This window comes from Lathamus discolor, chromosome 12 (assembly GCF_037157495.1).
Source record: "Lathamus discolor isolate bLatDis1 chromosome 12, bLatDis1.hap1, whole genome shotgun sequence".
Taxonomy (NCBI): Eukaryota; Metazoa; Chordata; class Aves; order Psittaciformes; family Psittacidae; genus Lathamus; species Lathamus discolor.
The window spans coordinates 422,118-445,638 of record NC_088895.1 but is presented as its reverse complement, the minus strand read 5'-3'; the positions used below and the strand labels follow the sequence as shown (position 1 = coordinate 445,638).

Here is a 23,521-nt window from a genome sequence, read left to right as displayed (position 1 = left end):
GATGGAGGCGACAGCCCAGGCTGGCCCCAGCGCCCTGTCCCGGGTGTTCCTCACGCCTCATGCTGCTGCCGCCCCTCCCTCCCCCGCGGGCCAGGCCCCGGTGCCGCAGGAGCCCGGGTCACGCCGCAGGCCCGGCAGCTGGCAGGGCACAGCGATACGGCCACCGCCATCTTCGGCCCAGCGCTGCCGCGCTGCTGCCATGGCGACGGGGCGGGGCGGGGCGGGGCTCCGGGAGGGCGGGGCTCCGGGAGGGCGGGGCTCCGGGAGGGCGGGGCTCCGGGAGGGCGGGGCTCCGGGAGGGCGGGGCTCCGGGAGGGCGGGGCTCCGGGAGGGCGGGGCTCCGGGAGGGCGGGGCTCCGGGAGGGCGGGGCTCCGGGAGGGCGGGGCTCCGGGAGGGCGGGGCTCCGGGAGGGCGGGGCTCCGGGAGGGCGGGGCCAGGCTCCGAGGGGCAGGGCCGCGGTGCGGCGGGAAGCGCGGCCGGGCCGGTGCCGCAGAGCGCCGTGGCCGCAATGGCGGGCGGGTCGTGCCGCGGTCTGCTGGACTACAAGACGGCGAAGTTCGCGCTGACGCGGAACTGGCGGGTCGGGCTGCTGCACCGCCTGCTCCAGCTCGGTGTGCTGGGCTACCTGCTCGGGTAGGGCGGCTCGCGCGGGGCCCGGCCCTGCCGGGGGCGGCGGGGTGGCTGGGGTGTCCCCTCAGCGCGCATCGCCCCGCTGCCCCCCGCAGGTGGGTGCTGCTGGTGCGGAAGGGCTACCAGGACACCGACCGAGCCCCCCGCGCCGCCGTCGTCACCAAGCTGAAGGGGGCGGCGGCCGCCGAGGTGCGGGGCGCGGGCCGGCGGCTGTGGGACGCGGCGGACTACGCCCACCCCGCCCAGGTACTGCGGGAACCTCCGGCGCTGAGCGGGGCGAGAGGCGGGTCCTCGCTGACGGCGCCTCCTTGCTCCCCAGGGAGGAAACGTGCTTTTCCTGGTGACCAACTTCATCGCTACTGCCGGGCAAGCGCAGGGCACCTGCCCCGAGGTGGGTGCGCGGGGCTGCGGGGCTGGGGGCGCTGCTGCTCGGGCGACCCGCACGGACACGGATCCGCGCAGTGCAGCCAGAGCCGTCTGTGGGAGGACAAGGGCCACGCGCTGCTGCAGCTCGCCAGCTCTCTGGGCTTCCTGAGCGGTGGTGGCACTGCGTGGTCGCTGCAGGCTTCCTGCTGCCTTTGAGCAAGGGCCGCTCGGGGCGGCTGAGCTGTTATCCTATTGTTGTTCAATCTCTGCAGTGCAGCTGGCACCAGCGCTGCCGCCCCCAGCTAACGTCTCTATTACCTGTGTTCCTTCTGAGCCTTGCATGTACTCTTGGGTTCTTGACTTGGTGCTGCACTCTCTAATCTCTGTCCTGCCTTTTTTCCCTGATGCTCTTGCACACCTGCCATGGATACTTGGGTCATGTTTCCTTTATAATTTTGCTGCAGGACGGGAATCCTCTCCATCTTGGTGTTCTATTATTAGAAGGAATGGAGCACAAGGTTTGGAGGTTTTCCAGTCAGCCAACACTTAATGGTGTATGTTCTCTGGGAGAAATCTTCCTTTTAAGGCTGGATTCAGGCCAGCTCCTGCACCAAATTCTCTCAGGCTACACTCTGCTTGGCAGACAGAAGCAGATGACTCAAGCTAAGCCACTGCCGGCACCTTGTGCCTGAGCTAAGCATTGTTTGTCCTAATGGACAGAAGTGTCTGTCTGCCAAGTGACACTTGCCATGTGTCTTGTTACCTGGACCTTGGAAGGGGCTGATGTGCAACTATCTGTTGTGTGGATCTCTCTGGAGGCTGAAGCCTTGACATCTGATTTGGATCAGGAAGACAAAGTGCGCTCATAAGTGCTTATTACAGCATTGCAAGGGGGTGTTGCAAGCTATGAGTGGGCCATCAGTGGGGGTGAGGGGCATGAGTCTGGTATCCAGCCCTCTCCAGCAGTCAGGCAGGACTCACTGGTCCCTTCAGTAGTCCTGTGGGCTTTCCTCTGGACAACCTGCAGTGCTGCCAGGCACATGAGCCCCTGTGACCAGTGGTCCCACTCCAGCTGCTGGCACTCGGCCCACCATACACACAACAGGGTAGAGCCCCTCAACCGGGAAAGTAGTTAGGAATGGAGTTGAGTCTGCAACAGGACAGACTGCGCTGGTGAGGTGACCAGCCAGCTCTGTACATGTACACCAGTCCTTTGCATCTTGTATCCCTCTGTTTTCCAATGTTTGTTCCTTCTTAGATTGCCTGGATTCCTGCCTTTTCCATGCCTTTTCTTCCTCTTCTAAATGTCCCATCCCCTCAATGTCCCGTGCAATCCCAAAATGCTCTTCTGTATCCCATGATGATTCCCATACCCTGAGACCCTGACTGTCCCATCCACCCCAAGTCCAAAGGTGCTTCAGAGCAAGGCTGAGGCTGCCTTGGGGAGGGGGTGGGGGCAAACAGACACCCCCACCCCCCTTCTTCTGATTTGATAACTGGGGCTTCCCACTGCTTTGGGGCCTGGGGAGCTGGGTTTGTTGGGCTGGTGACTCTTGAGATGGCCTTGGGAGTAGCTGGGGGAAGCTGTTACCCCCCCCGCCTCTGTCTCTGTATTAGAATAGGAGCTTTTTGTGCCTCCAGCACTCAGGTGGGTCCAGAGTGAGGGTGAAGTTCTATGTGTGTCTCTTTCCATGTGTCCTGCCGTATGTAGGGTCTCTTCCAAGGGGAGCTGTGCTGGTGCTTTACAAGGTGCCTAATGGGCTCTGCCATTAAGGCCTTCTTGAACCTAACTGTGCTTGTTCCTAGTCGCAGCCAAAAGATCCAAGCTAGCTCCTGAGGCTTCCTCTGCTTCCAGCGTGGAGGAGGGAGACAGGAGGGAAGGGTTGTCCCTTGGAGATGCCTCTCTCCTCGCTGCCTGGAGCCTGCCTGGGTTCTGGACATGGCAGATGTCTTCTATAAGTGTTTGGGATGTGGACAGAGGAGCAGGCGCAGCAGCACAGGGATGTGGGTGAGTGATCGTGTGGCCTCTGGTGCTGCGCAGTGACAGTGCTTTTCTCTGTCTCCCTCAGAGCCCCTCTGTTCCCGCTGGGATGTGCACAGAAGATGCAGACTGTCCCATGGGAGAGCCAGTAGTTCATGGCAATGGTACTGGGTATTTTGCTAAATAAAAACCCCAACCATAAAATCATTGAATTCCTCACATTTTATAACAAACAGGAGCATGCACAGAAGTGCTCTGCAGCCATCTGTGCTTGGCACAACCACCCAGTGACCTGTCCTGGCTGCACGAGCAGGCACAAGGTGCTGTCACAGCAAATGCTGAGTGCTTTGTTTCTGACACTGGCTGCTGGAATTGAAACCAATGTACTGTGTGATTGCAGATTTTCCTTTCATAATACAGCCTGGTTGTGGGGCACAGCAGCAAACAGCACCTTGTCTTTGTACAGCAGCAGCCTCAAGGGAAGGTTCCACAGGGAAAGTGTTGGGTGGGTGAAAGGCTGAAGATGATCCTAGGGTTGTCTTTGTGGTTTGGAACGAGCTTGTGGCCAGGGCACTGTCCCAGGAGGGGAGCTGTGGAGATGCTGTTTCAAGAAGGAAAAGCAATTATATATATTGTCTCCTTTCTAGGGATAAAAACTGGGAAATGTGTCATGTTCAACACCACACATTCCACCTGTGAGATCTATGGCTGGTGTCCTGTGGAGAACAACACCCTATCCAGGTAAGGCACAGGCTGAGGAAACAGCAGGCATTGAGAGCTTTAGTTCCTTCCCTCTGTGTAACCAGGAGCCTGATCATACTTGCCCAGTGGGCAGCCAGGCTCAGGGAAACCTTTGGCATTGATCTACCAGTCAGTTAAGATCATTCTTGCAACTGTCTGTTGTAGCCACAGTCCTGGGTTGTGGCAGAGACTGTGGAGTGAGGGGAGCAGGGATGTGCCTTGGCCTCTGCACAATCTGAGTTCACCGGTGGTTGTTTTACAGGAAACCTCTTCTGGCTGAGGCAGAGAATTTCACTCTTTTCATAAGAAATACTGTCCACTTCACCAAATTCAACTTCTCCAGGTAAGTAGAACACCCCTGCAGCCCTCCCCGTGCCCACAGCCTCGCTGGGGTGTCCTGGGAGCCCTGTGCCGTTACACAGGTGGAAAAAAATGGCAGATGTAAAAGCAATGGGATGGGGAGCCTTCAGAGAGAGATCCTGGTGTCTGTCTGCCTGTGCAAAGCACCCAGAGGCCACTCATTCCCAAGGGCTCAGCTGTAATTTACTTTTCTCCTTAGTAGCTACTGCAGTGCTGCATTTTCAACCTTAGCCTGAGAACAAGGCTGATAACACACTGATGATTTAGTTGTTGCTCAGTGGCACTTACTACCATCAAAGACTTTTCAGTGCTCTGCCAGTGAGGAGGGCAATAGGAAGGTGGGAGGAAGCGGAGACAGAACACCTAACCCAAACTAGCTAAAGAGGTATTCCATCCCACAGCACATCATGCTTCGTATAGAAACTGGGGGGAGTTACCTGGGAGGCCCGGATCGCTGCTCAGGTCAGGCTGGGTATCGGTTGGCCAGTGCTGAGCAGTTGTATTCTCTCCCTTTGTTATTTCCTTTCTCATTATTATTACCGGTGGTAGCAGTAGTGGTTTGTGTTATACCTTAGTTACTGGACTGTTCTTATCTCAACCTGTGGGAGTTACGTTCTTTCCATTCTCCTCCCCATCCCTCCCCATGCAGGGATGGAAGTGAGTGTTAAGTAGCACACTTAGTTGCTGCTGTCAGCATTGTTCTCAGGCTGAAGTAAAAAACAGAGCACAGCACCAGCTACTGAGAAGGAGAAAAATAACTGTTACGGCTGAGCCCTGGACAGAGTGGAAGGACCAGGGCAGGTGTGAAGGGTGATAGCTCCATGTGTTTGCTCTGGGCTGGTTTCCCTCCACCCTCTCTTCAGCTGAGGCTTTAGGAGAGGCAATGACTATACCCCCTTGGAGCAGGAGCATTGGCAGTCCCACTCCAGTGGGAGGATCTCCTTTTCAGCCCTGCAGCAGGACTCTCTGCCCTCCCATTCCACCCGTGACGGCTCCCCCCCCGCCTCTTTCCTGTCTCAGGTGCAATGCTCTGCAGACCAATGACCCCTACTATTTCAAGAGCTGCACGTATGACCCATCCCTCAGCCCCTCCTGCCCCATCTTCCGTGTACGTGACATGGTGGAGGCAGCTGGAGAGACCTTTGGAGACCTCGCACTGCTGGTACTTGTTCTCTTTAATATGGAAGATGACTCCAAATCCCCCAAGGATGTGTGCAAGGGACAGGGGACAGGTCTGATGCATTAATTGTTAAGGGAATGTGTGATCTGTGGCTGTTGGAACAGTGAAGAGCTTGTCAAATCTCTGATCCCAAATGAAATCTTTGCTGCAATGTGTTCTGCAGGGAGGGAGCATCGGAGTTCGCATTGAGTGGGACTGTGACCTGGATCGCCCTGCTGCCCACTGCCAGCCTCAGTACTCCTTCAGCCTGCAGGACAGGAGGTACAATTTCAGGTGAGGATGCTGGGTCAGTGGCCACGTGGGCCCATAGGTTGAGCACATGGTGATTGTTTGAGATCTCAGTTTTCCTTATGGGTGCTCTGAAAGGAGCAGAAGGGACAGCGGGATGCAATAACAGTCCTGGGGTGCTGTGATAGTTCCTGCACCCTGTGGCTCTGCTCTGTTTGGAGCTGTGAAGGCATTTCCTGCTGGAGGGGAGGGACATGTGGCAGCTCACGGCTGTGCTGACCCTGAACTAGACACACTGGGACCTGTGTGCTCCCAGTAACTCCAGGCTGGGTGCTGAGTGGACACTGGTGCCCCACTGCTGATGCCAAGCTGGTGCATCACCCGTGTCCCAGCCTGCTGGAGGATGCATGGTGTGCACAGGCACATGGCTCCACCATTCCCTGGCCACTGGATCGCTGCCTGCACAGAGCTGCCCTGGCTTTGAGCCGTGTCCAGTGTCTCCCACAGAACTGCCTCCTACTACTGGGACTCCCAGCAACGGCTCTACCGGACCCTGCTCAAGCTCTATGGGATCCGCTTTGACATCTCCGTGCACGGGCAGGTACTGCTGCCCCCACTGGGCTGACTCCCTCACTGCTCCCGCCTGCCCTCTCGCAGCCTTCCTGGCATGGCTTCTCACCCTGGTGAGCTCTTCCCCTCTTCCTAGAGTTTTCCAAGCAGAGCAGGAGATAATGGTCTCTCCCATTTGAAGGGAAGTTTCTTGATAATGCCCTGAGCAGGGAGGCTTCCCTCACTGATGACACGGGCATTGGGAAGCATTGGGCCCTGTAGGCAAGGTGAGGTTGTCCATGAGATCAGCCTGAACTTTTCTGAATGTGGGCAATTAATCTCTTAGAACCACAGAATGGTTTGGGTTGGGAAGGACCTTAAGATCATCCATCAATGACCTGGATGAGGGAACTGAGTGCACCATCAGCAAGTTTGCTGATGACACAAAACTGGGAGGAGTGGCTGACACACCAGAGGACTGTGCTGCCATTCAGCGAGACCTGGACAGGCTGGAGAGTTGGGCGGGGAGAAACTTGATGAAATTTAACAAGGGCAAGTGTAGAGTCTTGCATCTGGGGAAGAACAACCCCATGTACCAGTACAGGTTGGGGGTTGACCTGCTGGAAAGTAGCGAAGGGGAAAGGGACCTGGGGGTCCTGGTGGATAGGAGGATGACCATGAGCCAGCAATGTGCTCTTGTGGCCAAGAAGGCAAATGGCATCTTAGGGTGCATTAGAAAGGGAGTGGTTAGTAGGTCAAGAGAGGTTCTCCTCCCCCTCTACTCAGCCTTGGTGAGGCCGCATCTGGAATATTGCGTCCAGTTCTGGGCCCCTCTGTTCAAGAAGGACAGGGAATTGCTTGAAGGAGTCCAGCGCAGAGCCACAAAGATGATTAAGGGAGTGGAACATCTCCCTTATGAGGAGAGGCTGAGGGAGCTGGGTCTCTTTAGCTTGGAGAAGAGGAGACTGAGGGGTGACCTCATCAATGTTTACAAATATGTAAAGGGTAGGTGTCAGGATGATGGAGCTAGGCTTTTTTCAGTGATATCCAGTGATAGGACAAGGGGCAATGGGTGTAAACTGGAGCATAGGAAGTTCCACGTTAACATCAGGAAGGACTTCTTTACTGTAAGAGTGACAGAGCACTGGAACAGGTTGCCCAGGGGGGTTGTGGAGTCTCCTACACTGGAGATATTCAAGGCCCGCCTGGACAAGTTCCTGTGTGATGTACTGTAGGTTACCCTGCTCTTGTGGGGGGGTTGGACTAGATGATCTTTTGAGGTCCCTTCCAACCCTTGAGATTCTGTGATTCTGTGATCATCCAGTTCCAATCCCCTGCCACAGGTAGGAGTACCTACTAGACCAGGTTGTTCCAAGCCCCATCCAGCCTGGCCTTGAATACTGCTAGGGATAGCTCTGTTTAAGTTTGAACCCATCACCACTTGTCCTATTGCTACAGTCCCTGATGAAGAGTCCCTCTCCAGCATCCCTGTAGGCCCTTCACATACTGGAGGCAGCTCTGATTTCTTGATTAATTGTACCTGTGGGGAGAAAACCCATGGGCATAATGATGGCTGACACCACAGTGTGCAGCATTACTGACAAACTCAGCACTCAACTGTGCCAGATGAGGACTGTGCTGAGAGAATTTGCCACCTGAGAGATGCAAACAGCTTGTCTGTTATGCTTAGCAGTAGCCTTTCCACCTGAAGAGGGTGAAGCAGATGTTCGAGACAGGGTGCACCACTTCTGGGTTGTGAGATCAGGTCCAGGAGATGTGAAGCAGGACTGAATAGCCACGGATGAGACAGGAGCCTGGAAATCTCTTCTGAGATACCAGACTCACTGAGGAGGGGGGACACATCCCACTAGGGCTGTTTGCTGGTCACTGGGATGTTCTGTGGGTGGCAGCTGCCTGCAGCAAGAGGGAGGCTTCCACTGTGCCTACAGGAGTAGGGGGTCACAGTAACCTCTGCTGCCACCAAGGCATGAGTTGCCTCAGTCCCTTCTTTGGCAGCCAAAGGGGTTTTGAGTCGAGGTGACAGGAGTTGGGTTCATACAGCTAGGCATGGATAACTGACCTTGGTGTCCTCCAGCACCTCCCTGGCTTCAAGCAGTCTGCCCAGCAGGGTTTGTTCCACACCTCTCACCGCTCTCCACCCACTGTTCTTACCAGGCTGGGAAGTTCAGCATAATTCCTGCTGCTGTGAGCTTTGGCACTGGCATTGCATTCTTTGGTGCTGTGAGTATTCTCTATATGCGCTTCTCTGATCCATGGGTTGGGATTTGTCTCTCTCCTGTTGTTACCCCACCTGCCCTGGCACACAGCTCCCTGGTGTCCAGAGCAGGGTGTTAGCTGCCCTTCTCCTGTTGTGCTGCTGGGTCAAGGATCCTGAGCACTGCTGGGATACAGTTCATGGAGGGAGATGTTTGTGTGCCCCTGGGAAGGGGTGTTGCTGGCTGGTCTGTTCTGGCTGTCTCAGCCTGCAGGAGTGAGCACCTCCTCTGTGTGCCTGCCCTGACTAGAGGGAGCCAGTGTCCTGCTCCAGCATGGGCACACTGTTGCGCTCATTGAGGTGAGGCAGCCTCTTGTAGAGCACTTCTGCGGCTCTTCCCTTCCAGCAGAGCCCTGGGGAGCCTGGATCCCCCTGGCCCCTCTTTCCTCACAGATGTGCTCATCCCAGTCCATGTGGCCTTGGCCCTGCTTTCATGCATTGCTGCCCAGGTGATCTCATCTAACCTCATGTGTAGCTCATGGGAGCAGGCTGGGTCAGAGACCTGCCTAGGTGGCTTGTGCTGGAGGCAGGTGTCCTGGGTTTAGCAGTAGCAGTCAGGTTTGCAGGGCTTGGTGGGAGCTGGGGCCTGGTTTTCCTATAGGAAGTGCTGCTGCTGCTGACTACGCTGCTGTGCTTGTCTTGTCTCCAGGCCACGGTGGTCTGTGACCTGGTTCTGCTCTACCTGGATGCAAAGGCTGACTTCTATTGGAAGGAGAAGTTTGAGGAGGTAAGGATGAGGCCACTTTGGAGAGATGAGGTTGGAGGCAAGTTTTGCAAGTAGGTTTAATCATCTACCCCTTGGTTAAAACTCTGTTCATGAGATCTGGGAAAAATCCAGTGGAGCAGTTCTGAGTCTCTGGTAGTTGATGGCTGGTCTGAGCCGAGCCTGACAGACTAAACTCCTCCAAGTTTAATGCCAACAGGTGGCAGTAGAAGAGAGGGACCAGACCAGTGCCCCAGCTGCAGGGAACCCCTAAGGGGACCTTACCACAGAACCTGGCTCAGCTCGACATTATTCACCCTCTTCCAAACTGAATCTGGCCAAACTCCATGTGCCAAGGGCAGCTCTCTCAGGGTGCTGGAGTTGTCAGCTCAGGTGCTGCCCAGCCCTGGAGAACTGGGGAGTCAGAAGGGGTGGGCTGGGATGGGGGCCTGCAGAGCAGGGTTGCTGCCAGCCTTGGCTTGGCTCATCTTCAGCTTTACCTGGCTAAGTGTTAGAAGCTTCTGAGGACACATCTCCTGGTGACCTGCCCCAGGGCTGCACCATTCCACTGAGGGGAAAAAGCTACCCCTAATGCCTGATCTGAGTCAGGAGTGGAGTGGGGGTGTCGAACCAATGGATCTGGCCAATGGGACAGAGCAGAGCACGACCCCCCCCACCTGGGCTTTCCCCTTCTCTCTGGTGCAACTAAGATGCTCCTGTTCATTTTGCAGGCAAACCCCCCCAAAGGTAAGAGTGAAGCTGCAGCTTAGGGCCATCGGGTACACTCCACCAGGCACCCTGTGCTCCAGAGCAACCTGGGGTAGATGTGATGGGGATGTGGCTGCAGGAGGCCTTGACCTGCACTGGTGTGTGTGTGTGTGCTGCTGGGCTGGGGCTCTGCCTGCCCTGGAGCCACATTTGCATCAGCAGAAGTTCTTGGCTCCTGGAGTATGACCCCCATGTGCAGCTCCCAGCCAGGGCTGGAGTGGAGCTGCTGTGGGGCCTCGGGTTTGCTGGGAAGCTGCTGGCCCGTGCTTGGCATGAGAGGCTTGAAGCACTGCGCTTCTTCCCATTCCCCATGGCCGTGGGCCTGGAGTTCCTGTGAAAACCAGGGACCTGACAAAATAAAGCTGCTTGGAAAGTGGGAGGTGGCTCTCTCTATAGCACTGGGGCTGGCTCGAAAGGGTTTGTGGTGCCCCTCTTGCACCTCACAGCACCCTCTGTGATTCCAGCTGAGATGGGTAACCCACATCCTAGGGACCTCTGCAGGGAGCAAGCAGCAGGGTTATCCTCTCCTCTGCTGTGCATGGGAAGGGTTGAGGAGCTGAGCTGAAGCCAGCGGCCCTGGGCCGGGACTTGCTTGCTCTTGGTTCTTGCCCCCTGCCCGGGCTGATGATCTGGAGGACAAGTACAGTATTTTGGGGGTGCTGAACCCCGTGCTCTCCCCTTCCCTAGGCTGTCGGGGGCTGTGCCATGGGCTGCTCGGGACACCCTCGCGCTGCCTGGCTCACAAACACACTGTGGAGCAGCGAGGCTGTGAGCACTGTTTAATGCTCCCTGTTGGGGCTGACAGCGTGGGCTGGGGGAGTCTTGCAGCAGGGTCTTTCCCTGGCTGCCTGCCCTGGGAGGCCCTGGCTGCCCTCCTCCCATCGCCGCAGGTAGAACTGTGCCGCCAGCTGCTTGCTCATGGTGCGCAGCGCCAGGAAGGCAGCCACGATCTCAGCGAGGAGGAAGGCCAGCAGCAGGCTGTGCACTGCCAGCTCCAGCGGCAGGCACAGGACCTGGCTGTCTGTCAGTAGGAAGAGCAGGAGTGGGAGCTGGATCAGGAAGGAGAGCAGGAGGAACCCGGCCAGCTCAGGCACCTGCAGGAGCAGAGCTGGTGACATGGGTGCAGAAGCCATCACTGGGGTATGGAGACCACTATCCCACTCTGCTGGCTGTGGCACCTTGGCCACTGGGCCATGCCTGTGTGTGTTCAGACTCTGTGAAGCCCAGTGCTGGAACATCGCACCCATGGCACAGGGAGGGGTACAGCGGGAGTGTGAGTGGGTCCCTTGTACCCTGTCTCCAGGTCTGGCCTGCCCCTGCGCTTCCCTCCAGGCAAGACTCCAGGAGGAATGGGCTGTGATGGGTGCTCAGGTCCTGAGTGAGGGGACATCCACCAAAGCCACAGCAACACCACCCCTCACCAGGAATAGGGGACTAGAGGCCAGGGCAGAGGTGGTGCTTACCTTCTCCTGTAGGTTCCCCAGGTAGCCCAGGTAGAGGCGGGAGCCCTCAACCAGCAAGAGGATGAGGAAAGTGGTGACCAGCAGGAACTGGTAGTGCCCAGGCAGGAGGTGATACTGGAACAGGGGCACAGCCTAAGCCCAGCCAGCCCTGACACCTGCCTTCCATGCCCAGTGTTGTGTCCCATGTGCGCCATTCCTTGTCCCCCATGCTGAGATCCGTGCTGCCCATTCTGCCCTCCCACTTTAACTTTCTCTTGCCTAGAGTTCAGTGGTGGTTCTCATTTCTGAGAGCCAGAGGTGAGCCATTGTGCCTTGTGGGGGACCCATTAAGCTTGAGGAGGGTCCCCTCTCCCCTGCTCAGTGTGGCCCAGGCAGGTTGGGCAGGAGCAGGCTCAACCCACATGTGCTCCCTGGGATGGTACCTTCAGCTGCAGCATCATCCCCTCCGCCAGGCACCACACCGGGAAGTAGCAGGCGTTGAAGTAGAGCATCATCTGGAGGGGCAGGCTGGCCAGCAGGTCGTGGGCTAGGCAGGGCAGACAGGGGTGGGCAGAGCTGCTCAGCACCCGCAGGGCCCTGCTGCCCCGAGGGTGCCCCTGCCATACTCAGGGGGACTGGGGGTCAGCTGCTAGCAGTAAATGCGCTTATCGGTGGGTGGGTGCAGGTACCCCGCTTAGCAGCACCCGGGTGCACAGTGAGGTGCTGGGCAGGCCCACAGGGATGAAGCGACACCGAGCCCCGCTGAGCCCTGCTGCGTACCTGGGCTGCACCTCTGGGCAGCGCCGCTGTCCTGCGTCTTGTTGTCGATGAAGAGGGAGCCGCTGAAGGCCACCAAGCCCCGGCGGAGGTTGGGGGGCAGCGGCGTGTGTGCAGCCATGGCAGCACCGAGCCCTGCTCGCCCCAGCGTGGCTCAGTCGGGATTAGCCGGGAGGGATTAACGGGATGACAGGTTGGGCTCATGCGCGGGGCCACCGGCTCCCAGGGACAGCGCAGCATTCCCCTGGGACGCCAGGCCTCCAGGGGAGCCACAAGGATACAGCATCTCCCCTCCATCACCGTGGTACTGACCACCGTGTCCCCGGCCCATGCTCCCTGGGGGCAGCACCGGCTCTGCTGCATACCCTCCAGCCAGGCCATATAAACAGTTCCTGCTGAGAACGCCCTGGCAATGATTTGCCCCAGAAGGGGATGATGCTTTTTGCCAGAAATGCTTCCTCAAAGCATCTCATCTCAGTCTCCCCTCGGGCAGGTTCAAGCCATTCCCCTTGGCCTGTCCCTACAGGCCCTTGTCCAAAGCCCCTCTCCAGTGCTCTTGTAGCCAAGTCCCACAGCCCCTTTCTACAGAAGAGCTGTTTCAGCTGGGCTAGGAACATCACCCCATGACATGAGAAACCACAGTCACCACCATGGCTTTCCTTAGGACATGTGCTGGATCCTGTCCAGCACCTTGGCTAATGCTTACCAGTGGTGAGTATGTCCTGGAGCTGGGCAAAGCTGCGTTGTCTTCTCTGCCACCTCTTCTGGGACACCCCTCAACTCCCCATGCCAGGAGAGAAAGTTTCCATCTCTTAACAAACCCCCTGTTCCCACTGGCAATGAGCACCAGTCTCTAAACCCAGCTGGCGCTCAGGAAGCTTGTTCACAATCCCCAGTTGCATGGCACCATCACATGTGGCTTCACCACATCACCCAGCTGCCTTCCAGGATGCTCACCTGTGTTGCCCCCACAGATGTGACCCCCCCCCCCGCCCTGACCCACAGCTGGCGCTGTTCTGATGCTGGGTTTTTGTCTGTTCCCCTGCCCACATCTCACTCCATGTGCTGGCAGGACCCAGAAGCCGCATGTTGGGGACAGTACCCCTTCCCTTCCTGCACACCCGGGACCCTTTGGTGGTACCACACCAGGAGACAGGGTGTTCTTAGTTCCCTCATGCCCTAAGCCTTCATTTAAAACAAAATCTCTGCTCCTCACTAGTTTCCCAGATACTGGAACTGGATGACCTTCAGGTCATTTTCAACCCTAACTTCTGAGGCAGTTTGTCCCTGTGAGGGTGCTGAGGGGCTGGCACAGGGTGCCCAGAGAAGCTGTGCCTGCCCCATGGGCCTAGGATGAGACTTGCACACTCACATCCCTTTGTGGATCCCACATATATGTAACCGTTCAAGAAGAGGCCTCTGTTGGCTGCTGAGTGCTGGAGCATGCACACCCCCGTCTGCTGTCCCCTCTGATCACACCGCCCGGGGAAAAGCCTTGCAATGAAACCAGAAGAGCCCAAGCACAGACGACTGGTGCTATTTCTACCCAGCAAAAAGCAGGAAGTCTGGAAGTAAATCCAGGTCACCTGGACACAGGTGGGAAGCCTCCATAGTAGTGATTGCACCAGCAGGCCAACCTGCAGGGATGACCCAAGGCCTTGGAAGGAACCGGAGATGATCCAGATCCCAAGAATAGCACTACTTTAATCCACAGGGGGGCATCCAATTAAAAATAGAAATCATCTTGCTTTGGGCTTAGAGTAAACCACTGCCTGTGGGGGAGACACCTGGGCAGAGCACTGGGGGCTCTCCAAGGGGGGTTCTTGACCCCCGGCTCTGCTGAGCTGTTTGGCACAGGGCTGGGGGCTGGCCAGGTCCGCTCCTGAGCTGGAGATAAGGCTCTTCTTCAGCAAGTGGCAAAGAACACAACAGCAGAGCACCGGCATGGGAAGCCAAGATGAGAAATGCCACCTTGTCAGGAGGCAGCAGGAGGGCAGGAGCAAGGAGTGATGGAGGCTGGAGGATCCCCTCCAGCTACTTGTCATTGAGGAACATCCCATCAGCAGCACCAATCCTTCAGTGGCTCAGGACAGATGGCCAAGGGCTGAGGCACTGCTCCAGGCTGGGGCCTGCCCTCCCACCTCTGCAGGGAGACCCCGCTCCGCACCGTACTCACACTGACACTGACTGAGAGCTGCCCCAAAAGCTGGGAGCAGCTCCAGCCCCTCGGCTGTGCTGGCAAGGAGGTGCTGCCGGTGCTGGAGACGATGGGCTCTAGAGCCCTCAGCCTGGGCAGGGCCCACCTCTGCCAGGGCTGGACGGGGAGACCAGCTTGGGGAAGGGGCAGGACACCAGCGTGGGCTGTACAGAGACACCCTCCGGTGCAACCCCATCCCCTGCCCGTCCCCACGCCCCCTGAGCTGGGTGGGCACGGGACAGCCACGGCAGTGCTGAGCCATGTGGAGGGTGAGCAGAGGTCTGGCTCTGTGGGGATGCACATCAGAACTCTGCGGGAACAAAGGGGATTGGGGATGGGGCCACATGCTTGAAAGCACAGGAAACAACAAAAGGCACTCACGCTGCTTACGGGGGCAAGGGTCTTGCTGGGGACTCCCAGTCTGTTGTCAGCATCTGCAGCACCTGTGCCCACCACCAGCGCCGAACCCTGCTCTCTGTGGGGGCTGCTTTTCCAGCATCCCATGGGAACTGCAGCAGCAGAGCCCCAGCCCAGGAGGCAGAGGGGCAGGTAGTGAGTGCGCAGTGGCTGGGGCCAGGCTCATCTGCATCTGAAGGGGAAGTGACTCAGCCGCGGTGTTCCCACTCCTCTTTGGAGCTGCCAGGCCATCTCCCCACAGGGAGCGCAGCACCAGGAGGGCACAGCCACCAGCAGTGTTAGGAGCCTTTTCCTGTCAGCCAGGACATGTCTCCAGTTCTAAAAGAGAGAACAAACCAGCAGCACTGTGAGATGCTTCCCAGCACGTGCAAGACTGCTCCTGATGCGCCTGGGCACTGCCCTCAGCGCTGGACACCTGTCCTCATGGCTGTGCCCCATCCTCCACCCTCATATGTCACTACACCTATCCAAAACATCATGTGCAGATCCTCAATTCCAGCTCAAACTGAGCTCAAACAGTGGTGTTTGGGGTGGGTTTCACCAAAAACAAGCCCTTCCTGCATTTAGCTGGGAGTTCCTGTGGAAGCCACCCAAGGGCAGGCATCTCCCTCTCCAAGCAGCATCCCAGCCAAAAGGCAGCTGCAAAGGGGATGTGGCAGCCATCCCCACCAGCTCCAGCCACCCGCAGCCCCACACCCAGTGCACCCGGGATCCCAAACCAAACGTACTTGCCGTGACGAACAAACAGCCTGAAAGCAGCGAAAGCAGCAGGAGACAGAGAGAGAGAAGACATTCAGGTTTAGGTGACTCAGCCCTGCCCTGCACCCCCTGGGCTCCTGCCCTAGCGCTGCCAGTTCCCACAACACCACTACTTACTCCACATCACGCTTCCGGATGGTCCTGCCGGCAGCCAGGACCTCGGCCACCTTGGACACAATGGGGTCGTAGTTCATGCTGGCCACGGCCACCACCTCGTCACTCCTAGGGCCGGGCAGAGCATGGGGTTAGAGCAGCCCTGCACAAGCACAGCTCCAGCACCCAGGAAGCAAGAAGCGGAGAAACATCCCAGACCCGTCCCAAGGTGTTAACACCATGGGGCCCATGCTAATGGGGTGGGACGAGGGGCAAGAAAAAGCTGGGAGCTGGCACAGCAGGCTGGCCCCACCGTGTTCTCACACATGCTGGCGTGGTGAGCATCACTAGGGTGTCCAGGGGATGGAGACAGCTTGGGGCACCCTGAAATCTGTGGGAAAACACCAGCAAAGGTGGATAAAGCCCTGGACATCAGCAGGGATACCCAGTGGTTGCTGCCAGCCAGGGAGGTGATGCTGGTGCTGCTGCCTGTGCTGAGAGAGGGGAGAGGCAGGAGGTCAGGATTTCCCTGACAGTGTGCACCAGGAGGAGGAGAGTCTGAACCATTGGGTGGGCACAGCAGAAGGAAGCACGAGGGGATTGTCCATTTGGGGCAGCATCCTCAATCAAAAAGCATTAGCACCAACCAGAAGAACTGACACCAAATGAGAAAAGAGGAAGAAATGCTTTCACAGAAGCAGGGGCTGGGATTGCAGCCAAGCAAAGCAGTGCGGATGAGCTGGCCAGCAACCCCAGGCGCCTCTGGCTCTCAGGGGAGGATGCCCTCCCTGGTACCCAAAAGCCATCTCCAGAGCCCCTCCCGGGTGGCAGAACATCAGACCACCCGGCAGCACCCCAGTGTGCCGGTGGGGCTGCCCAGGCACGCTGAGCTGGGCTGCACAGAGCAGGGATTATGCACCTGGTATGGGGCTCTCCTTTGAACAGGCTCTACAGATGTTTAATTAAAGCAACTTCACATTTCCTCTCTAATCAGGGCTGGAATAAATGGCTGAAAGCTCTGGTATGGAAAGGGGGAATCAAGGCTTCAAAGAAGATGATATGCTGGAAAGAAATGTGTACCAGGGCAGGTCAAGGGTGCCTGGCCCTGTGATGCTGCAGCAGACAGGAAATGGGACAGTGCAATGGCTGTGCGGTGGCTTCACAAGGATGCAGTGCACACAGTGCTGCAACCCCTCCGGCAAAGCTGCCAAACCCGGGTCTGATCGCCCCTGACTGACACCCACGGAACAAACGGTGCATTTTAAAACGCTGCTTTGGCATTGTGTGATTTAAATGAACTTCAGAACATTGAGAGGATGAGGCTGGAGAAGGGGGATGTTCCCCTGCAGCAGCTATCCCCAGCATGGGCACAAACCCACCCTGTCAGGAGGTTTTGTCCAAGGGGAGCTCAGAGGTGAACCACGTGCAAAGGGCGGCGGATGGTGGAGCCCTGTTGCCAGCAGCAGGTTTCTATCCGAGGCACCAGAAGCAGGAGGGTGAGTGCTGGGGACCTGGCTGCTCCTGCCATGGCCTGATAAAGGGAGCCCTGTGTCTCTCCAAACCTGATGGCCACATCCAACTGCAGGCAATGGGAGCAAGTGGCTGCTCTTGGAGAGGGGGACATAGAGGGGATGCTGTGAGGGACAGTGGGCAGGGGACAGAGGGGCAGAGAGCCCTGGTGAGATGAGCTCTGCCTGATACTGCCACAGGTGGTTTGATCACTGGGCCCTGCAGACCTTCGCTTCCCTGGTTTGTCTCCCCATCCCCACATTAGAAAGCACTTAAGAAATCTCACCCGTCTCCAGGCATGAGGAGGCCCCGTGGCCACAGATTTCAGTCTGGGACGGGACAGGGGCAGCACAAGAACAAAGAGCAGCAGATATCTTGGGATAAATCCACAGTGCACAGTCTTGCCGTGGCTCTCGTGGCTCAGGAACACCGGGGCAGCACATCCCGGCTGTCAGCACATCCCTGGCATGTATTCCCAGCCAGGCTCCCAGCCGAGGGGAGAGCTGAGTTCCACACAGGTGTAACAGAAGCTCCTGAACTCTTTCTGACCTTCACAGCTTGTCAGAAGAGGGGTTTTGAGCTTAATTTGTCAACCCATAACAGGAGCAGCGATAGCCGTGCTCCCAGCCCAGCCCTGGCCACAAAGCATTAACACAGTGATGAGAGGGGAGGAAAACTTCGATGGGAATTTCCAGCAACCCATTAACAGAAGCTGTTATCTGCTCTCAGACACTTTGTGAACAGATCAAGTGCTTATATCTGGCAGAGACATTAGGTCCAAAGACCAGATTAACTTGCTTTACTCTTAGCACATTGTTTCTCTGCGGCCCTTTATTAATGTCCTGCAGCTTCAGCGTCCAGAGAGGAACAAAACCTCAGGCAGAAGCTCTGGCAAAAATACTTTTCAGCCTAACAGAACAAGCTTAGACGAACATCTGTGGATGAATGTGGAGAAGAGAAACACTTACTTGGTATAAAATGCCACAAACTTCAGTTCATCTAAATCTCCCTGAATGACAACATCATCGAATCCTTCCCCATGACCTTGAATGCAGAGAAGAGGTGGATTCAGGAACAATTGCCCTAGATCCAGCCCTAGTCCCTAAAACAGGATGTTTCAATCCAGAGCTACAAGAAGAGCATCCTGCAGTCACCAAGAGACCGGCACTAGATGAGGGTACTGAAAAGCACCCCTTCTTCTTCAGAGCTGAGGGACACTGTTCATGCTTGGGCCACCCCCCGTGACCACAGCTATCCCTCTGGCCTGCACACGTGGCCATGAACAGTCCAGGTTTTGGAGGCAGGAAGGGAAGCAGACCTGACGCAGAGGCTGGCACGAAGGGTCCGCAGCAAGGGAGGTGGCTGTGGCTGCTCTATCCCAGCACACCTCCACCAGCACAAACTCTTCAGCAGGCTCAGGGAGCTCCTTACCCGCATATCGGATGCTCTTCCCAAACATCGCAGTCCACAGGTATGGGACTGTGCTGAGCTCCACGCCATGGGCCAGCATGTTCAGTGCAGCGACACGGCCTGAAAGAGAAAAGCAGCAGAGTAAGCAGGGCAGCTCTGTGCTGGGGTAGGTGTTGTGCTCTGCCCTCAGCCACAGGACAGCATTGACATCTCCAGTCCCAGAGTACAGGGAGACCAGGACCTTCTGCTTAGGGGAAATAAAAGACTACACAGCAACAAGCAAGAGTACCAACAAGAAGGCGCAGCGCATCACCCAGGGCTGGGCTTGGACTCCTCCCCAGCACTGCAGCTCCTACTGACTCGTCACCTCCACTGACATGAGCCATGTGCTACTGAGCCTGGTTCAACACAGCTTCTGTAACAGTGGCAGGGCTGAGAGCTCGCCGAGTTCCCACCACAAACAGGGATAGGATGGATATAACCACCCCCAGCCTCCACCCCCGAGGGCATGGAGGCTGTTAGGGGACAGTCCTTACCTACAGAGGCATAGAACCATAGAATCACAGAATGGTTTGGGGATTGAAAAGGAACTTAGGATCATCCAGGTCCAACCCCTGCCATGAGCAGGGACACCTTTCACTAGAGGAGGTTGCTCCAAGCCCCGTCCAACCTGGCCTTGAACACTGTCAGAGATGGGGCAGTGGGCACCCTGGGCACCTTCCCTGGGCACCCTGTGCCAGCGCCTCAGCACCCTCACAGGGAAGAACTTCTTCCTTATCTCCAACCTGAACTTCCCCTGTTCCAGTTTGAACCCATCACCCCTTGTCCTGTCACTCCAGTCCCTGATTGAGAGTCCCTCTCCAGTGTCCCTGTAGCCCCTCTTGGACTCTGGAAGCTGCTCTGAGGTCTCACGCAGCTTCTCCAGGTTGAACAGCCCCAATATTCTCAGCCTGGCTCCATACAGGAGGTGCTCCAGTTCCTGATCATCCTCATGGCATGTCTGGGCCAGCGTTAAAGGGGGCTGTGTCCAAAGGCTAATGTTGGAGGTGTGGTTCTCACCCAGGACACCCTCACAGAGGTCAGCCTCCTCATGGGGTTGTGGCTTTGGAAAGCTTGAGGGCAGACGATCACACCAGGGTTTCCAGGCTTGCTGGCACGGAGGGGAGAAAGGTCTCAGGCATTGTCAGGCAATGCACGTCAAGAGGCTGACAAATGAAGGCATAGAACAGCACCAGATACACACACTTCAAAGTGTTAAACACAACTATCCAGCTCCTCTGCTGGCAGTTGCCTCATTCTTTTGCCAGTGGGTTTGGAAATCTCCTGGGGGTATGGAAAAGGCTCTTTCCCACAAGCAATTTGCTGTTGTGAAGCCAAGGGGCTGTGAAGCACCTACCGTGCATGTGGGCCATCTGCCAGTGAGGGACGTTCACTTTCTTATTATTCCTCAAGGACAGTGGGAATGTGACGGCGTCACCGGCCGCGAACACTCCAGGGATGTTGGTCTGCATCATCTGCAGGAGGAAGCAGAAGTGGGCATCAGTGGGGTCTGCACCCTCCATGAAGAGACACAGGGAACTGCTCCAGAGCTGCAAGGTCCCCAGGAACACCAGGCAGCCTCTGCTCAGCTCTGGGAGCCCACGGTGGGATTTGATCCACCACTTCCCAAGCAGACCACAGAGATGACTTGCCAGTGGGTTACGCAGTAAAGAGAGATATGGATTGGTGTCCTGGAGCCCCTCTTAGAAGGCTGGGGTCTCTCAGGGTTTGAAACAGAGCCTGGCTCATTGCACATATGAGCAAGGAGCCCCAGCACCCCAACACACTCTTCCCTTATAGCACACACCATCCATCAGCACCAACATCACTTGTATTGGAGTCACTGGTGGTGATGAGGAAAGATAAGATCCTCTCAGATGCTTGAAATGATTTTCCCCCCCACACCACCCCAGGGCAGCTCAGGGCTGGACCCAAGCCACAGCGCCCAGGGCTGGAGGGGAGGTCCCGGGCGCTCCAGCATTATGCATCTTGGATAAAAACCCCCTGCAGCACCAGTTTGGAGCTGCAAAGAAGCTCATCTTGGAGGAGAGCACTCAGCTCTTCCTGCTCCTCCCTGGCAGGGGCTGCCCTCCAGGCTCACCTTGTTGACCATGATGAAGCCTTTGGAGTCGATGTTTATGCCGCTCTGCTTGAGGAAGCCCGTTGCTGGGACTGCGCCTGTGGGAGTAGGGAAGAGCTGCTTGCAAGGCAGCCGGGCACCCCCACAGCCTTGGGGTGACCCCCAGGCCACACATCTGCCCGCTGCCTGGACAACCTGTCTATCGCAAGGGAGAGGGGCCCTACGGAGCCCCACCACTCCCACTGTGCAGGGCTGGCACATCACCACCGCCCCCCCAGGACACATTACTGCCATGGCCCCTCCACCAAGCAGAGCCCCAGCAGCCCCATGGGCTCTGCACCTGCAGGCACAGCCCCTTACCAATGCCAACAACACACACGTCAGCACGGAGCACCTTCCCGCTCTTCAGCACCACCTCCTTCAGCTGCGTGAGACACGGGGGGACAGCACGGTTATTTTAAGGACAAAAAACCCCCCAAAACCTGTAATAGGAACAAGCCAAACTGACGGCTTGCTCCACTTCTGACCTGCAGTGTGACCATAACCTCTGCCAATGGCAGCAGGAGCGTGGGAGCAATGGCACCACCCTGCGTGCCACACTGGAGCATGATGCTCCTGGGGGACAATCCCCAGAAATATGAATTTCAGGGGCTAGGAAAGCTCAGAAACTCAGCAGTGAAGAGAGCAGCGTCCCGGGGGGGAGGCTGTGGTGGTGACCCCGGGTTGCCCCTGCCCACACCATACCTTGCTCTCCTGCTCCCGCAGCTCCGACACCTCTGTCTGCATGTAGAACTTCACCCTGTTGCTCTCAAACATCTGGAGGGGTAATATGGGACAAAGCAGGGGACATTAGGACCCCAAAGCACCACTGCTCCCTGTGTTCCTGGGCCCCCTGCACTGCCCTGACCACCCTCTGGGCTCTCCTCAACCTGCGTTGCAAACAGGTGTCAGCACCAGCTCCATGCCCAACGTGTCCAGAAGAAGGTGCTCTACAGCACACATGGATCAAGAGAGGGGAAGGCACAGCCTGTTCTTCCTGTCTAGTCACTGCTGCCATCCCAGCTTAATCAATAAACATCAAATAACAATAAATTAGTGCACCAAGTGAGACAAGCAGAACCCACTGTCACCAAAACCACCCTCCGGTGGGAAAGCAAGGTCACCTTCATGACAGCGCGGCCAACCCTCTCCCCAAAGAACTTCTTGAAGGGCACTTCCTCGAGCTCCACCACGGACACCGAGTGTGCCCTCTCCGTGAGGTAGGCGGCCACCTCCATCCCTGGGGAACAGAAGCAGGTCCAAGCACCAGTGGGGACAGCAGCAGAGGAGCAGCCTCGTCCTATCCCACCTCAGGAGGCTGAAGCTGCTCTACAGGGAGATCTGGGGTTCCAACCACCCGGCTGGTTTGGGTTGAAGGGATCTTGAAGCTCATCCAGTCCCAACCCCTGCCACGGGCAGGGACACCTTCCATTAGAGCAGGCTGCTCCAAACCCCTGTGTCCAACCTGGGCTTGAACACTGCCAGGGATGGGGCAGCCACAGCTTCTCTGGGCACCCAATGCCAGTGCCTCAGCACCCTCACAGGGAAGAGCTTCTTCCTTATATCTAACCTAAATCTCCCCTTTTTATGTTTGAACCCATTCCCCCTTGTCCTAGCACTACAGTCCCTGATGAAGAGTCCCTCTCCAGCATCCTCGTAGCCCCCTTCAAATACTGGAAGATTGCTCTGAGGTCTCTGCACAACTTCTCTTCTCCACCTGGGGCTGGAAGCTGGACAACCCTAAGGTCCACTTTGGGCAAGGGGCTACCTCTAACCAAGCAGTGACAAACTGGGCAAGGGACTGGATGAAGTCTGCAGGGAGATGTGGACAGCGAGACATGGACACTGTAGAATGAATGCTCACCCAGGAAGGATGCTCCCACAATAACCACATTCTTGCTCGTGGCTAGCTTCACCACACGGCTGGCATCTTCAGGTGTACGGATGTTGAAAACATTTTCCACCTCCTTGCCTTTGCAGCTGAGAGCTTTGGGCCTGAAAAACACACATTGAGGGCAATACAGGTGCTCTTCTTGACCCCATGATGGCAGCTGGGACTGCAGACCCTTTTTCCAGGACTCCAGCAGCATCTCAGATCTTCCCTTTTTTCACCTTTCTCTGGGCTGGAGACATAACATGGAAGCCCCCAAATGCTGGTGGGCCATGGGCAGAGCTGCCCTGACCCCATCCATGGGCCAGTTAGCCCTCAAGGCTGGGGTGAGCTTAATTCTGGGCAGTGCAGCACAACACAGGCTGGGCACGGCTTTGCAAGCAATGAAGGTGGTGAGACACTGACTCAGGCTGCCCTGTGCCAGAGAGCGGATGAATGCTCCATCTCTGGAGACATTCCAGGCCAGGCTTGATGTGGTTCTAGGAACCTGCTCCAGGTGAGGATGTGCCTACATCATTGCAGGGGGTTGGACGGGATGAGCTTTGAAAGTCCCTTCCAACCCAAACTGTTCCGCGTTTCTAAGCCTGTATTTCACTGCTGGCATGCTGTAAAAATTTCCAGAGCTTAATGGGACACAGAAATGTCAGTGTGTGACCCAGCAGACACTTTGGAGCCAGACACTGAACGCTTCATAACCCTCTGCAGATGCAGGTTCCAATATCTGCTCATAGGAGCATGCTGCTGATGCTGTAGCAGTTTATTCTTGTCCTCCCCATGCACTTAGTGGAGCCTATGTATTTTTAAACATCTGCCCCCTGCATCCTCAACTCACACCTGGAAATGGGACAGATGATCCTAAATAATTCAGCTACCTAAAACATTTACCCAGTGTACCTAGAGCTTGTGCGTAAGGATTTTGACATTACCGCTGAAGGCTTAATCCTCCTAAGCCCAATCAGGCGACTAGTGCAGAAGCCAGCACCAGCCCTTAGCATTTAGTGGGACTGTTGCTGTTACTGGTGGCACAGCAGGTGGCAATGGGAGCCCCTGCTCTGGCTGTTCCACAGCATCCCTTTACCAGATTAA

General features: G+C 56.8%; 3 protein-coding genes across 9 annotated transcripts in view; 1 reads left to right on the top strand and 2 right to left on the bottom strand.

Annotated features, from left to right (window-relative positions):
* Positions 1-440: 440 nt before the first annotated feature.
* P2RX6 (purinergic receptor P2X 6) lies at positions 441-10,159 on the top strand. 6 transcript variants are annotated; one of them, XM_065692702.1, is made up of 12 exons: positions 441-634; positions 727-877; positions 951-1,022; positions 3,067-3,142; positions 3,626-3,719; positions 3,982-4,062; positions 5,100-5,241; positions 5,423-5,532; positions 5,995-6,088; positions 8,212-8,277; positions 8,961-9,038; positions 9,746-9,877. In XM_065692702.1, the coding sequence occupies exons 1-12, from the start codon at positions 510-512 to the stop codon at positions 9,782-9,784; spliced, it is 1,128 nt and encodes a 375-aa protein (XP_065548774.1). In that variant the 5' UTR covers positions 441-509; the 3' UTR covers positions 9,785-9,877. The 6 variants fall into 6 exon arrangements, with proteins under 6 accessions (XP_065548774.1, XP_065548777.1, XP_065548776.1 ...); XM_065692705.1 differs by lacking the exon at positions 951-1,022; XM_065692704.1 differs by lacking the exon at positions 8,212-8,277.
* A 402-nt stretch (positions 10,160-10,561) lies between these two features.
* On the bottom strand, positions 10,562-12,122 carry LOC136021076 (transmembrane protein 17B-like). Its single transcript, XM_065692885.1, has 4 exons — positions 12,005-12,122; positions 11,668-11,771; positions 11,246-11,359; positions 10,562-10,876 (listed from the first exon to the last, which is right to left on the bottom strand). The coding sequence occupies exons 1-4, from the start codon at positions 12,120-12,122 to the stop codon at positions 10,562-10,564; spliced, it is 651 nt and encodes a 216-aa protein (XP_065548957.1).
* A 2,692-nt stretch (positions 12,123-14,814) lies between these two features.
* AIFM3 (apoptosis inducing factor mitochondria associated 3) overlaps positions 14,815-23,521 on the bottom strand; it is a 34,418-nt gene continuing 25,711 nt past the window's right edge. For both annotated transcript variants that reach the window (XM_065692411.1, XM_065692412.1), the window contains 10 exons: positions 22,409-22,539; positions 21,669-21,784; positions 21,250-21,321; positions 20,866-20,929; positions 20,527-20,603; positions 19,783-19,900; positions 18,408-18,506; positions 17,945-18,020; positions 15,492-15,596; positions 14,815-14,933 (listed from right to left, as the gene is read on the bottom strand). In XM_065692411.1, coding sequence (XP_065548483.1) covers positions 14,894-14,933; positions 15,492-15,596; positions 17,945-18,020; positions 18,408-18,506; positions 19,783-19,900; positions 20,527-20,603; positions 20,866-20,929; positions 21,250-21,321; positions 21,669-21,784; positions 22,409-22,539 — 898 coding nt within the window. In that variant the 3' untranslated portion in view covers positions 14,815-14,893. The remainder of the gene's footprint in view (positions 14,934-15,491; positions 15,597-17,944; positions 18,021-18,407; positions 18,507-19,782; positions 19,901-20,526; positions 20,604-20,865; positions 20,930-21,249; positions 21,322-21,668; positions 21,785-22,408; positions 22,540-23,521) is intronic.